At 38.3% G+C, this 14,652-nt stretch overlaps 1 protein-coding gene across 2 annotated transcripts in view; it reads left to right on the forward strand.

Annotated features, from left to right (window-relative positions):
• ADCY2 (adenylate cyclase 2) overlaps nucleotides 1-14,652 on the forward strand; it is a 199,416-nt gene that overhangs the window by 56,870 nt on the left and 127,894 nt on the right. The window contains exon 3 of one of the 2 annotated variants that reach the window (XM_072328899.1): nucleotides 4,862-5,023. The exons of the other annotated variant lie outside the window; for it this stretch is intronic. Coding sequence (XP_072185000.1) covers nucleotides 4,862-5,023 — 162 coding nt within the window. The remainder of the gene's footprint in view (nucleotides 1-4,861; nucleotides 5,024-14,652) is intronic. 2 annotated transcript variants of the gene reach the window in all.

Here is a 14,652-nt window from a genome sequence, read left to right on the forward strand (position 1 = left end):
AGAGCTTGGTGTCACTTTGTGTTAATGTTTGTATAATATTTATATATGTTAATATTTATATAATATTTATATATTCTGTCAATTCTTAGAAAAAGATCATGAAAAAAATCAAAGGCTGTTGTACATTCTATGACTCAGTCCTGAAATCCCAACTCTTTCTATCTGAAGATCCACCCTACACAGAAGTTTTGAGTATCATCTTCTGTAGAATCGAGCTTATACATAGAGACATTTGAAATACATTGATTGTTCCCAAGCTTTACATATTTCTTATGTGTGTTCTAAAGATGAAAGGTAAAGACATTGTATTTCATGGTACCTGGGGAGAATACTTTTGTGCCATGGTGAAATTGAAAAAGAACTGTGATTGACAGAGCTCTCAACTTCAATCATAAAACCATTGCTGGAAATAGAGAACAGGAATGTTGCCAAGAATCAAGAGCTGTGAATATGAGCATTTTAGATGAGAGATTCTGTTTTAACAATCCAAAGATGACTGATACCTCTTGTGTCTTCTCAGACCCAAGTTCTAGAACTGTGTGTTGGCTATCTTCTGATACACATTAAGCATCTGGTGTTTATCTATATGCCAGTATAAGAATTGGCAGATCAATTTGTTTTCAGTTGTTCTTTTACATGATTGTAATTCAGCTCAGCCTATTTGATACTGAGTAACTGAATATTTGAAGTGAAAGAGCATCTCCCTGGTCATCCCTCTGGACTGCTGCAAAGCCTTTAATATGGTCATGCATTACATTCTTATTCAAACTGGAGAGAGAAGGATTTGAAGGGTGGACTGTTCAGTAGACAAATAATTGGCTGGAAGTTAACATCCAGAGGGTTGTGGTCAGCAGCTCTGTGTCCAGATGGAGGCTGATGATGAGTAGTGTCCTTCAGGGTTCTGTCTTGGAACCAGTGATCTTCAATATGTTTATCAGTGAAATAGATGGTGGGATTGAGTACACTCTCGGGAAGTTTGCTGGTGACACCAAGCTGAGTGGTGCAGTTGATTCAACAGAAGGGAAAAATGCCATTCAAGGGAATCTGCCTGGGCAAGCTGGGACCTACATGAGTCTAGATGAAATTCAAAGATGCCAAATGCAAGCTGTTGCATTTGAGTTAGGACAATCCCAGATGTGTACAGACAGAGAGAAGAACAGCCCTGCTTTAAAGGACTTGGGTGTCTCAGTGGATTAAAAATGTGGCATGAACCAGAAGTGTATGCACTTGTATCCCTGAAGGCCAACAGTATCCTGGGCTGCATCGGAAAAGATGTGATTGTCGCCTTCTGCTCTGCCCTTGTGAGGCCCCACCTGGAGTGCTTTGTCCAGGCCACAAGGATGATGTAGAACTGTTGCAGAGGGTCCAGGGTGCTGGAGCACCTCTCTTAGGGAGAAAGGGTGGGGGAGCTAGGCTTGTTCAGCCTGGAGAAGAGAAGGATTTAGGGAGATGCCATTGCCACCTTCCTGCACTTAAAGTGAGCTTATAAACATGAGGAAGACCAACTTATTACACAGGCAGATAATGAGAGGAAATGGGAGAATAGTTTCAAACTAAAAGAGAGGAGTTTAGATTAGATGTTTTGAGGAAGCTCTTCACTGAAAGGGTGGTGAAATGCTGGCACAGCTGCCTGGAGAACTTGTGGGTGCTACATCTCTAAAGACATTCAAGGCCAGGTCGGATGGGGATCTGGGCAGCTGAGCTGGTGGAGGGCAGCCCTGCCTGTGGCAAGGGCAGTGGAGCTAGGTGATCTTTAAGATCCCTTCCAATTCAAGCCATTCTATGACTTTACGATTCTGTGATTCTACAGTTTTATGATTCTGTGAATGCATAGCATTAAGGGGGAGTTGAAACTTCTGTAAAGACTCTCTGTTTGTAGTACTGGAAGGTAAAATTCTACATTTATTTTAACCAAGGAAAGAAGTGGAGTGACTTACAGAAATCATACTTGTTCTTAACAACATTACAGAAGTGGAGCTGATGTTCTCAGATACAGCTGAATGTTATGAAAAATATTGCAATGTATCGCTTTTTTTCCTTTTTTCTTTCTGTATTCTGTATTCTATTTTATGTTAAATTGCTAGAACATTGTATTTTACCTTATATCCATTGCTGAGTTTTAGTGCCTGGCGTATCTCATGAGTCAGACGGATTGTGTAGTCTAGCTATATAATCAAGCCATATTCAAATATATAAAATATTCAGATCCTGCTTTTTTTTGGAAACCAATTCAATTAGAGAAGGATAACTTTTTATTTTCTAATAACAAGATTTTGACAAATATTCAAATTACTCTTGCCCCCAGGTATAAACTTGGGAACAATGAAACCTTGTTTTCAAAGTCCCTGAGATGTGGAGGCATTCAGAATATTTCTACCAGAACTAGAGCTCAGGGTTCTTCTTAAACCATTTTTTTTAAACAGGAGACGTGTCTGAGACAGTTGGTGTTACATACCTTTCTGGTATTTAGCCTCTGGTTATGTTATGTCTGTATTACAAGACCTTTCACTTTTGTTCTTACCACCTAAGTCATTCAGCTTCCTTCCCAGTGCTGACACCTTTTATCATGACATAGGAGAAAATGAGATTGCCTTAACATGATTTATTTTCAACAAAATCACATTTGCTTTTACATATGTTTTTCTTAACTCTTACTATACTTGCTTATGAGTTTTTTTATAATTATTTGGTCTGTTATTCCTCCAGAAATTGAATCTAAATCAACCAGTTTTCAGCTCCATTTTTTCCCCAGCTTTTCAAAGGCATTTCCCTCATCCAGCCTGACAGAACATTCTACATCTTTCCCAGGTTTTGAGATGACAAAGTTAGCTCTCTCAGTATCAAAGCTGGCCAGGATGTATACCAGGCCAGGATAATTTGCAAACACCATACTTACATAATCCTTTTCTTGTTTAGATGAGGTTTTTAAAACCCCTTCTTTGTGGTTGGCTTTATTAACATCTGATCACAGTTAAAGCTTTCAGAGAGGAATGAAGAGTTATCAGGTGCTCCTGTTTCTTTATACTATGAGCTGATAGATTAAAAGAGTACAGTAACAAAGTTTTGTTATGTTTTTTTTTTGTTTGTTTGTTTTTGTGTGTGTGTGTGGTTTTATGTTTGTTTGTTTTTTAACTTTATTTTCCTTTTAATCCTTTGTGGTTCTATTTTGTTTTGTGCCCTGAGCATTTTATTTTGGCTCTGTCCTTGTTTGCGTCTACTTCTATGTGATCTCTGAAGAGCTTGGACTTCTGTCCGATTGGTCTTTTTCTGTCCTTCCTGGATGCAGTGATAATACGTTTTTGTACTTTCAGGGGATGCCAGTTATCACTTATATATCTGGTTGCAGAGCAGGTTGGGCAGGAGAGCAGTGCGCTGCAAATGTGGGCTATGGAAGATGCAAATGGAAAAAAAAAAAGATAAGACTGTGAGAAGAATGCAACTGCAGTACAAAGCAATTAGACTTGAGCATAAGGGATGACTGGGCAGAACCGAATGATGATTAGAAAGTAGCTGGATTAATCTTAATGGAGGAATTAGGGAAAGATGAGTGGAGAATAGAAGTGGAATTCCTTCTCCATCCCATTCCTTCTCCAAGATGGGGAAGATGGCTCCGCATTCTGGCAGGTACACATATGTTAGGGTTCAGTTTTGGCTCTGGAGTCATCACATGCAGGTGTGAAGGAAACAAACTGACAGTAAGAGAAGTAAGCAGCAAGTTATTATCGCTGATAGCTACTTGGGAACTGTCTGAGTTGAACACTGCAGTTGTAGATGGTAGATGATGAATAGACTGATAAGTCAACTAAAATGAATGGAAAGGCTTACTTAGGAACATAATACACAGACTTATATGTTTCCAGAAATGCCTACTTAAGTATTCAAAATCTTTCTCTCAAATCCAGTTGTGCTTTCTCAAATATGTGATGGAGTTTGAAACATCCATGTACCATCAAATACATAACCTTTGCACGCATAATGAAGAAGTACCTTTTGCTGGTACAGTCTAGGATATGCATATGAAGAATTAGTTCCACAAAATTAGTGTATATCATAGCATCCTTTTCCAAGAAGCTATCAGTAAGCTCTGCTTATGGGCTGTGGGTGTCTGAAGTTGCTTTTCATGTCCAAATATATGTAGTGTTTTAATGGAATTAGACATACATTATGTAGATACACAGAATGCTTGTTTGAATTGGGGATTTTGGTATAATCTTGTATTGTAATTATTGTATATAACTTATACAATACTGTGTATTAAATTTTGATGTTTTAGTGCATCAGGGTGAACAAAATCTTTCTGCCTTACAATTCCTTAGACCCTGTGAAATGATTTGGCAAAGTAATTGTTTTGCAATGCAGCTTTTAATCAGAAACTACTAATCACAGGAGAACTACACTCTTAACTGTAAACAGGATGGTTAATACAATAAAACCTTGAAAAAACAAACTTAAAATCAATTTTGAAATGTTAGAACGCTGTGAAGAACTACTCTCTTAACTGTAAACAGGATAGTTAATACAATAAAACCTTGAAAAAACAAACTTAAAATCAATTTTGAAATGCTAGAACGCTGTGAATTTCTTTAACCATTAAGTTGAATATTAAAACTGCACTTTTAAAATAAAATATAATGCAGTTTCTGCAACATTTTCTTAAATTAGTTCTCCAAAATCAACTTTCCTTAGTAGTTAACAGAAACTTTCTTGTAGTAAAAAAAAAACAACACCAGAACAAACAAACAAACAAACAAAAAAGTGTATAACTTTATTCTGAAGAGAGTTTAAAATTAAATGTTACTTACTGAATGTTATTCCAGAGTGAATTTGACATGCTTCTTTTTTGTCTTGTTGTCTTGCACAGGTATCATTTTTCTTGTTCATTATTTTTGTGGTGTATACCATGCTGCCCTTCAACATGAGGGACGCTATAGTTGCGAGCGTCTTGACCTCTGCATCTCATACGATTGTGCTGAGCGTCTGTCTATCGGGTACAGCTGTTATAAAGGAGCACTTGGTTTGGCAGGTAGGTGCTTTGTGAAATTAATGATTAATTGCATACTTAATATCCTAGTAAATGAGACCATGAGTTTCCCAACTGGTGCTTCTCCATTTCTGGATTGCCACAGGCTCAATTCATAGCTAGCCACTTTCTACACCTGAGGCTGTCAGTAATGATATGTCTTGCTGAAACACACCCTTAAGTGGTAGAATCTACAGCCACACACGCAGTGCTTACCACTGTTAAAATTGTTGTTGAAAATAAATAATTCTGTGATACAGCCATGCTCTAGTAGGTGCATTGCCACACATCTACATAAAACACATTGCTTCTTTCCTCACCTCTTCAAAGTGAAACTTGTAGGCTTAAAAAAAAGATTTTTTTTTTTTTTTTCCATGTAACAGTGTTGTTTTTGACTAAAAAAATCCATTGCTCCTTAGAGTAGCCTTGTCTGGGTTTGCTGGAAAGAGATTGCCTTCTTGAAGTCTAATGTAGGGCTTGTCATCCTTCCGTATTTCTCAGCCTTTTATTGGAATTTTACAGCCACCTCTTGGCCAGGCTCACTGATTGAAGAGGGCAGGCTGACTGCAGACATAGTGACATTTAGAGAATGCACCTGTATTTGCAGTTGGGTTTTGGCTTGCAACTGAACTCTGATCATCTTGCTAGAGAACATATCACAGAGGAATGATTAAAAAAAAATTACTCCAAATAGTGGGAGTTGTTTTTCCTCTCTGTTTTGGTGAATGTCTTTCAAATGGTGAAATAATACATTTTTTTTCTCATGGTACTGTGATGAACCTAGGTATCCTTGTTAGAGATCTGTAAAAAAAAGAGTAAAATGTAAAAAAGTAGATTTCATTTTGAAAAGTGTGTACGTGCTTTTTTCTATATTTATATAATCTTAAGGAAGCAAAATTATTTTAACTTTTGGATCAAAATTGCAACAAAGCTTAAAAGTAAATACATTTTTATAAGTCTACCAGAAGAACAAGGAAGGAAGACATTATCTTATTTCTTCCAAGCAGCATGAAATGTGAAACAAGTAGTTTCGACTTACCATTTAAGTTATGTCATCTTTGTTTGAAAAACATCCCTCAAAACATAACCAAAATTACACGGAATTTACAAAAGTAAATTGCCTTGTAATTAGTAGTTCAGAAAGGTATATTTTATTTTCAGATGTGGCTGCAGACGTGTGTTATCTGGAGTATTGCAGTTGAAGTCCGATAAACAATAGATATTCTCTGTAGAAATATTCAAATGGTGAGATATGTGGCTTTGCATTTCTCCTTGTAATTTAGGTTAGTTGTTACTTGCTGCTGAGCTTGCTGAATTGTGCTGTATGCTTACCAAGAGCCACGATCATCTGCAGTCAAAATATAATTTTAATAATTTGCTGATATGGTTATTGTTGATTGTATTTGAACAAGCTGAGGAGATTTTTATTCTTGGTTTCATGTTGACTTGCGGGTTCTATCTAGGATTTCAAAATATATTAATGTGTGTGCCATTCCTTCCCTAAAAATGTTTTAGTTTAGAGATGCTGTTTGTGGAATTCATTTATTTTTTCTGTTGTATGGGAAATTGGTAATCACAGTCTGAACCTCTGATTAATCAGCTGAGGCAAGTTTCGGGTCAGCTATGGGAGCACAGGTGAGGGTAATTCAGTTGTGCTCCCAGAAGGGGTGGAGCCTGACTCCACCTCGTCTAGACCACATTTAAGGGCTGACCACCACTGAGGCAGCATCTCTTTGTGATTGCTCCTTGGTGGAGGTTGCTTCAGTGTTTTCCAGAAGGCTGAAGGCCTCTATTGGGTGAGTCTTTCCTTTAAATAACCTTTTGGATACTTATCACTACCTCTCTTGTACCATCTTCACATTATTGTCACTATATGTCACTGTACGTCTGTCCATTAAAATTAGGTGCAACTAAATCAAGGCTTTCAGATACATTACATTTCAGAGAGGATATCTTTAGAATCAAATGAAATAAATTATGGGCTATGTTGTGTCTTTGAGTCCTTCTGTAGCCTTCAGTTTCTTTCAGAAAGAGTGGAGTCTTTGAGCACTTTGTACATTTGTTAAGAGTATTTAATTTCTAAGATTATTAGTTTTCTCTTCCCTCTTCGCAAAGTGTATTGAATGTTCTTTATGTTTTGGCAGTTGATGAAAGTGCTGAGTGCACTGAGCTGTCATGGATGTTAGACTCAGCCATGAAAGGGACTCAACACCATTATTACAGTTCACTGTGACCTCTGTGCATGTTTAAATGACAGCTTATACTCTGTGTAAGCAGAAAAATGCTTTGTGTTGTTTTATTTGAAGTAAATAAATAGAAATGATTGTATTACAGATATTGATTATAGTAAAAAGAAATAATGTTCATCAGTGATACACCTCAAGTTGGTATAGGATAAATGTATGCAATTAATAAAATCTGAAGTGGGATATAGTTATTTAAAAGACTTGGAATGTTGAGTCTTTTTTTTTTTTTTTTTTTCCTGACAAAAAAGAATGTTGTTGAGGCCTGAAATGAAGTTGTTTCACAGAGCTCAGTCACTAAAGCCCCAAGATGAGGAACTGGCAGTACACTGACATTTGAAAGCTTAGAAAAACACACTCAGGGCTGAGCTCAGTAAATCCATGCTTAGGGAGCTGCACTGAGCTTTGACAAAAATATATTATTTTGATTTCAGGACTACTGGTCCATTTCAGCAAAATAGGAAAAAAAAAAAGAATAATAATACATGCAGTGAATGTGGTCTTTTTTCTTCTTTCTGGCAGGGATTTTTTTTTATTTTTTCTGTAGAGAGGGAGCTAGTATGTGCTTAAAAAGCAAAAAACTAATAGTATAACAAACCTTCTGGTGGGTAAACAACAGATTTAGCATACAGAATGTGTATATGTAGCACGTATCCTCCTCTAAAGTGTATGTGCATCTCCTTTAAAACTACTTTGTATGTACTGGAAGACTGATTACTTTGGTCTGAGTTTTCTATTCTCTGTGCTGAAGTTCTTTCAGCCTTTTTATATAGTGAATTCTCCTTGCTTTCTCTTCCATCTGGTGGCCCCCTGCTGGACTTCTTTCAATTTTTCAGTATCTTCCTATCACTCTTGCTGCTAACCTGTAGCATTTTGGAAGTCATGCATACCTTTAGTCCATCAGCAGAAGGAAGTGGGTGTTCAGAAGCGTGTGCTTATGCTGAGCTTAGGTGGACCCTATCTTACTGATTTTTCCATTCCTTTTGTTCTCTTTTGTCAAGTTTTACACCTGCAATTGGCTTCAATAAAACTGAAGGGTTTAGTATGCGTAGATTATCAAGTGTTGGTTGCGGTTGGGGTAAAAATTTCATGCTGATGTGAAGAATTAAACTTTCTCTCTTTCTTAAATAACCTGTGTGTGTTTTCTGGGGAGATGGGATCATCCCTGTTGTTAAGTTTTGCAATGATGGAGACCTTCTATCACAAATCTTGACATTTTTTTTCATTGTTGCTGAAAGTTAGTCTTAAATCTTCTTTCCTAGTAGGTATTTCTCTGGCTTTGTTATTTGACTTTCATCTGCTAGACTTGCAGACCCAGTAGTATCCAATTTGTTTATCTCTCATGAGAGTACTCGTAGACTATCATGAATTCATCTCATAACCTTTTTATCAGTAAAATATATTTTTTTAGGCAACCTTAATCAGTTGCCTGCTTTTATGCTAGCTCAGCCCTTCATTGCTTCTACAGCTCTTTTCTGGGTCCTTCCTTGTGTCACGTCAATATCTTCCTTGCAATGTGGATGTTAGCATACTACTCCGGGAGTAACTGCAGTGGTGTGAAATGCTGAGCCCACAAAGGGGTTACTGTGTGGTGCTCAACACGGAGACATGGGCTCTGCTGTAAATCCTCAACTACTCTGCTTGCACCTCTGTGCAGAGCTGAATGCACAGAAATGGGATCTTTGACAGCAAGGAGGAAAAAAGAGTCCCATGTGCCAGCTTCAGTTTATAAAAAAGCAACTGTGTATCTATGTGGATTTTTATTTTTTTCCTACTACTGACAGTATTAATCCTACCCCTATCTAGGCGCATGATATGGAATCCAGGACTCTCCCTCTTTACACACAAACATCTCACTACTATACAGAGAAGCCATAATGTGGGTTTTCTGTATGCTTCTGGCAGTCTTGTGGTCAGGACTGCTGCAGAACACATCTCTATTTATGCTGTTAAGGCGTTTGGCTCAGGAGACCTCAGTGGCTCAACATCCTTCTCAGTTACTGCTGGAATGAGAAGTATTTCACTGCCATCCCTTACCATAAAAACATAACCTATTTCTCTCCAAACCAGAGCAGGTTTTGATGAAATAGTTGTGGTTTTCCTGCTTTATTATCAACCGCTCAAACATTCTGATCTCACAATGGGCTGATACTATCAATAAAGTCCTTTTGTTTTTAATTTGTTAAAAATAAGCTAACCAGTAACCTTAAATGTGCCAGATGGTTGTTGTTTTCACTCTCTCAACAAAACAATTTATTGGTTTGTAATCCTTTTTCCTAACTATACATAGATATTTTCTGAACTTTGGCTAACTCACTACAAAATGTCACTCATATTTTTTCTTTAAACTAGTATTATAGTATTCTTGACTTCTCAGATTTGTTTTTGAAAGGGGGCTGCTCCTGGCAGCGCTGAACATATGGTCCCTTCTGAAGGCACAAATCTGTAGCTGTGTCACCACGCATGTACACACACACAGTTTTAGACAATGTTCAAGAAAGTATATAGCAAAAAGAAATACATTGTGATAAATTTTATTTAAGTAGTGTTTGTTTTTAACTTCAGTTTCCAGTTCCTTTCTGCTAGCCTGGATACATTTTAAGATGGGGTTTGGTTCTGGCAGACAAAAACAAATGCTAAATGAAAATTATTTTAATATTGGGAACATTTGAATTGAGAAGTGCAAGGGCCACATATGCAAGCTTTTGTGCATTTACCATCAGATGGTTTGAAGTCTCCTATTTCAAGATGAATTATAGCCTATATGCTAAGGACAGATAAAGATGGAGCCACTATCGTATACTTAAGTGATCTATTGGTATATGCATCCTAACTACAACTCTTAGTGAGAGTTCTCCCCTGCCTATTGTTTCATTTTGTTTGGGGAGAGGTGTTTTGTTTTTTTTTTTTTTTTTGTATTTTTATTTTTTATTTTCCTGAATAGGCCAATCGTTCCTTCTGTCATGGGTTTTGTCAGCATTGAATCGAAAGCTTTTTTGCTCCCTGTTCCCATCAACCTCCTTATTCTTGTACAGAGGGGTTGGTGGCCTTTTGAACCCTGATTCTGCAGGCTGGAATGGGACCCCACCTGTTTATTTAAAACATTGGTAGATTAAATCTTGTAGCTACTCAAAGTGAGGCAGGTAGTTTTGATAGCATGTGGCAGGTCTTCCTCCTTTTGACTACTCAGCAGTCTGTTGTTGAGGTTCTAGTGGTTGGCTCATAAAGAGTTTCCAGCCTCTGTGAGCTTTTATTAGGTACCTTGAAAAGCCTCACTAGTATAGCTGCCTCTCTCTGACTCCTGAGACTGCTGTGACTTATGCCTGTTCCAGGAACCCACAGCAGTTCAAACCTTTTGTCTTGTGTTCTGTATCTGCTCTCTATCTCTTCTAAAGCTACCAGTGGTTTTCCACCATGTTACATTTCTTCTAAATTTTTAAAAACAAGTTCTGTATGGACGAATCATGTACTTTTTCAAGGGAAAGTGGTTTGTCTGATATGATCTTTCTTTCACAAAACTCTGCTGTACTTTATTCTGTTTTCTTATAGCTGTCATGCTTTCCATGATTTTTTTCCTTCAAAAATTGTTCGGAAGTCTGACATAACACTCAAGTGAGTCTAGCAGGGCTATAATTGTTTAGATTTTCTTTCCTCATGCATCACCAGATTTGGTGTGCTTTAATTGTTTGCTATTGTGTTTAGATCATGCACTGCTGCACCTGTTGCAAGGACCTACCGCTGCTCACAGCAACCCTCTGCTTTCCTTGTCCTGCAGATAGTAATTGTTGTGTGGAGGATGACTCCAACAGACTGACAAATATGCCTCTGGTAGTCCCATTCTTCTCTTTTTGTCTGTGCGCTGTGGATATCCACTAATGAGAACACAACTACATATAGACATCATGTATGTCCCTGCCCAGCAGCTGAACTCAGACTCTTAGCAGCTCTCTTGGGATCCCAGTCTCCCGAGTGGCTGGCACCTGGACACAGGTGCCTTCCAGTCTGCAGCCCTGCTCCGGCCAGCCAGGACATCTCTGTTCCCTCTGTAGCATGGTCTCTCTGTTAAGTGCACCTCACCCTTCCCAGATCCCAGGCCACATCACTAACCTGGCTTTGGTTTGGCATGTGCTGGTTTTCACATGTGGACTTGCACACCTTACTTCAGTTGCTGCCAGGGGACCCAGTGCCCATGGCCTGACCCCAGACCTGTGTACACACACTTGCACATAGGATAGAGAATGCTTTACTCAGGAAAAGAAGCAGAAATTGAGTTTAGTTGGCAGACAGGACAGACTGTGCTGCCCAGGCCCAAGGCATGGCCAGGCAAATGTATAGACCAGCAGCTGGCTTACACACAACTGACCCCTTTCACCTTCTTAGTCCTCTGTTTTTCCAGACTTATTCCTCCCCAAATCACCATGGTGCTTCCCTTCCTCTGTCTTTGGTTCCTCCCCTAACCATTCTACAATAAGTTGTGCCTCACCCTGCATCCCCTAATGTGTCCCAAACCCCTGGCACTGACCTCTCTTAGTCAGAAAGGTGCTCTGGAGAGTTGCTTTCCATGACTTGTGGTGATGGGTTTTCTACCTGGACACTGGGACTGAGGCTGCCCTGGGATGGTGCTGGGATGGAAGCAGGCAGGGTATCCCATCCTCTGAGCCCTTAATTCAAGCTCTCCCTTGTCTTTGTGCTCCTGTGGGCTTGTGGTAGTAGGGTGATGGTGACTGGGATGGGCCTGGCAGTACAGTGATGTTGCTAAGGCTTCCCTGATGTTGTCAGTCTGTGCTCTTCTGTGTGTATGTATGCAGATTTTAATCACTTAACAATAATTACACGATTATTTCTAGCAAGATTCACAAGCTGATGTTTAACAGGTGCTTTGCAATTCATACATAAAATCTCTGAAAGAACCATTCTGTATCTAAATTACAAACATTTACTTTGATCTAGTCAGCTTTTTCAGCATTAATAGCACTTTTTTTCACTGTTAATAGTACTACTTATGCTTTTTATATCTCGTCAGCTCCTAGAAATAGACATAACTGGTGATATCAAGCAGTGGGCCAAATTTTCAAATGTGAGAGACGTTAATATGGCATATATGTTATATGTATTGGGATGGTCTGAGCAGTGTGCACCATAAAGGTCTATATATTTTGTTTAAAACACCGATTTAAACTCTTCTGCTAATTGAAGATCTTTGACAGGTGCTGGTATTTAGATCAAATGTTTTCTTTAGCACGAGTGGCATGGCAGCAAAATACTAAACACAAGGTACCAGTATTGACTGGATAAAAAAGAAGAAAATGTACTGCTCTAATGCTCAGAAATAGAAAGCTGGTTTATGCTGTCATGCAGATACAAGACAACATGTTTATAGAAAGAAAGGCCAGAGAGAAAGGCAGTGTCTTTAAGTATGTGGATTATTATGTAACCTGTGAGACTGAAGATACATGGTGAAAGCATAAAGCACTCAGGAATTTTCGTAGTCTAAATGGCTAAAGGCTGTGGGTTGAATTTATCTTACAGTATAATTCTACCTGGAATGCCACTTTTTGAAGGAAAATGGCTGTTCAGAAAGATAATGCAGCTCACCTCTAGCTTTTTACTGCAATTACACAAACGGAGTTGCTGTTATTGCTGCATGAAAGACAGAAAACAGTGACTGCTACTGAAGGAGCAAGGCTATATATTTATATATATATTATTTTTATTTATTTATTTATTTGTAGCAGCAGCTACTGCTGCCCCATTCCTCTTGTTTTTTTTCCCTTCTCTCTCCTCACCGCAGCAATGCTCCAGCTCACCGAGTTATGCAGCAGCTGCCAATGTGTTCCAGAGGGGAATGCTGTGCCCTGCATAGTCTGATACAGTAGGCATATTTTTATGGTTGCACATTTATTTCCCCTTGATTTTCTGCTTAAATCTGGGCAGGTATAGAAATACCAGCTGCTATGCTTTTAATTTGTTTTTACAATCTGCAGATAACTCTGGATTTCACTTCTTCAAGACAATCTGCACAGTTTAGATATGCTTATGAGAAGCCCACTTGACTAGGAGAGTATAGATGTGTAGGAGAATGCATAATTCCCTTTCATAGTATTCAAGCATTAACATGGAAAATGTGAACAGCCTCCAAAATGCTGTGACAAGGAGGCCTGCAATATTTCTTGTCCTAAAGGTTACAATTTATTTTAGCAGATTTAATTTTCCAATATATAAACTTATTTGATCAAGAAGCCCTCAGTCCTTCACTATCTTAACTACACTGTAAAATGTCTGTGGTAGAAGCCTTGCTCTTGTGGCTGTTATACTTCTGTGAATGTAAGCTGGTGATGATGGGAAATTCCAGTACTTCTAGATTAGAACAGAAAGCAGAGTGATGTACCAGCCATACCTTCTTCTCTTGCAGTATGGTGCTATGGCAGCAACTACATACTCATTATAATGAATACATTTTGAAAGGGTGTTGTGTGCTATATCCTTTTAATAATGATATTAACATAAATTGCTTAAAAGTGAGAAGATAATTCCCAATTTTGTTGCACTGTCCATCTAGGTAATTTTTCTAGACCAAGGAAGAGTTAATTCCTTTAATTAAGTTATTGTTAGATTTGCTATTTTCTTCCATTTTCACAGATGTTGTCTAGCTCTTTCAGTTATGTCATTTTATGGCTTAGTATTCTGTGTCCAATTTTAAGTGAATTACTTCTTACAGCAGCTGAAGCATAAAATTCTGAGTGAGATACTCACTGTAGACATGATGCCTCCTCATTTTATATAGTCATAGGCTTGTCATCTATTCTTGTACATTGTTTTCAGGTATTCAGGAGTGGAAAAATGCCTTTCACTGTCAAAATGTGGATACACTTCCCTATCATGTCAGCCAGTTTCAGTGCAAAATAAAGCAGGCGGGATCAGGAGCGCAGACATGTAGTGCTGTGAGTCTGGCAATTAAGAATTCAACTGGCATACCATTTACCCCAAATGACTGACTTCTTAAAGTTGCATGGTTCAGTCCTCAACCTGTCGAGATATGTGGAATAGACATGGTCTTATTTGCTCTCTGCTCCCCTGTAGCACCTTGGTTCTCAGCTAATGGCTAAGCACAGGCAGTAGGATTCCTTTCTCTTGAAGTCACCTTCCAAGAACTTATAAATGTCCACTTATGCAGTTCTTCACTTCCCTCAACCTAATTTTACCATACTTTAATCCTCAGTCTGTTTCAGAAAAGCTCTGGCTACAGAAACCCGACTTTAACTACAGCCTCCAAGCACCAAACATGCAGGAACTGTACAAAGTAATGCAGACAGTTAATACTCAAAAAGAAACAAACAACAAAAAAACAAAAACAAACAAACAAAAAACAAGCAAAAAAGCAAACAGACT

The sequence above is a fragment of the Excalfactoria chinensis genome, chromosome 2, assembly GCF_039878825.1.
Source record: "Excalfactoria chinensis isolate bCotChi1 chromosome 2, bCotChi1.hap2, whole genome shotgun sequence".
In the NCBI taxonomy this organism is placed as follows: Eukaryota; Metazoa; Chordata; class Aves; order Galliformes; family Phasianidae; genus Excalfactoria; species Excalfactoria chinensis.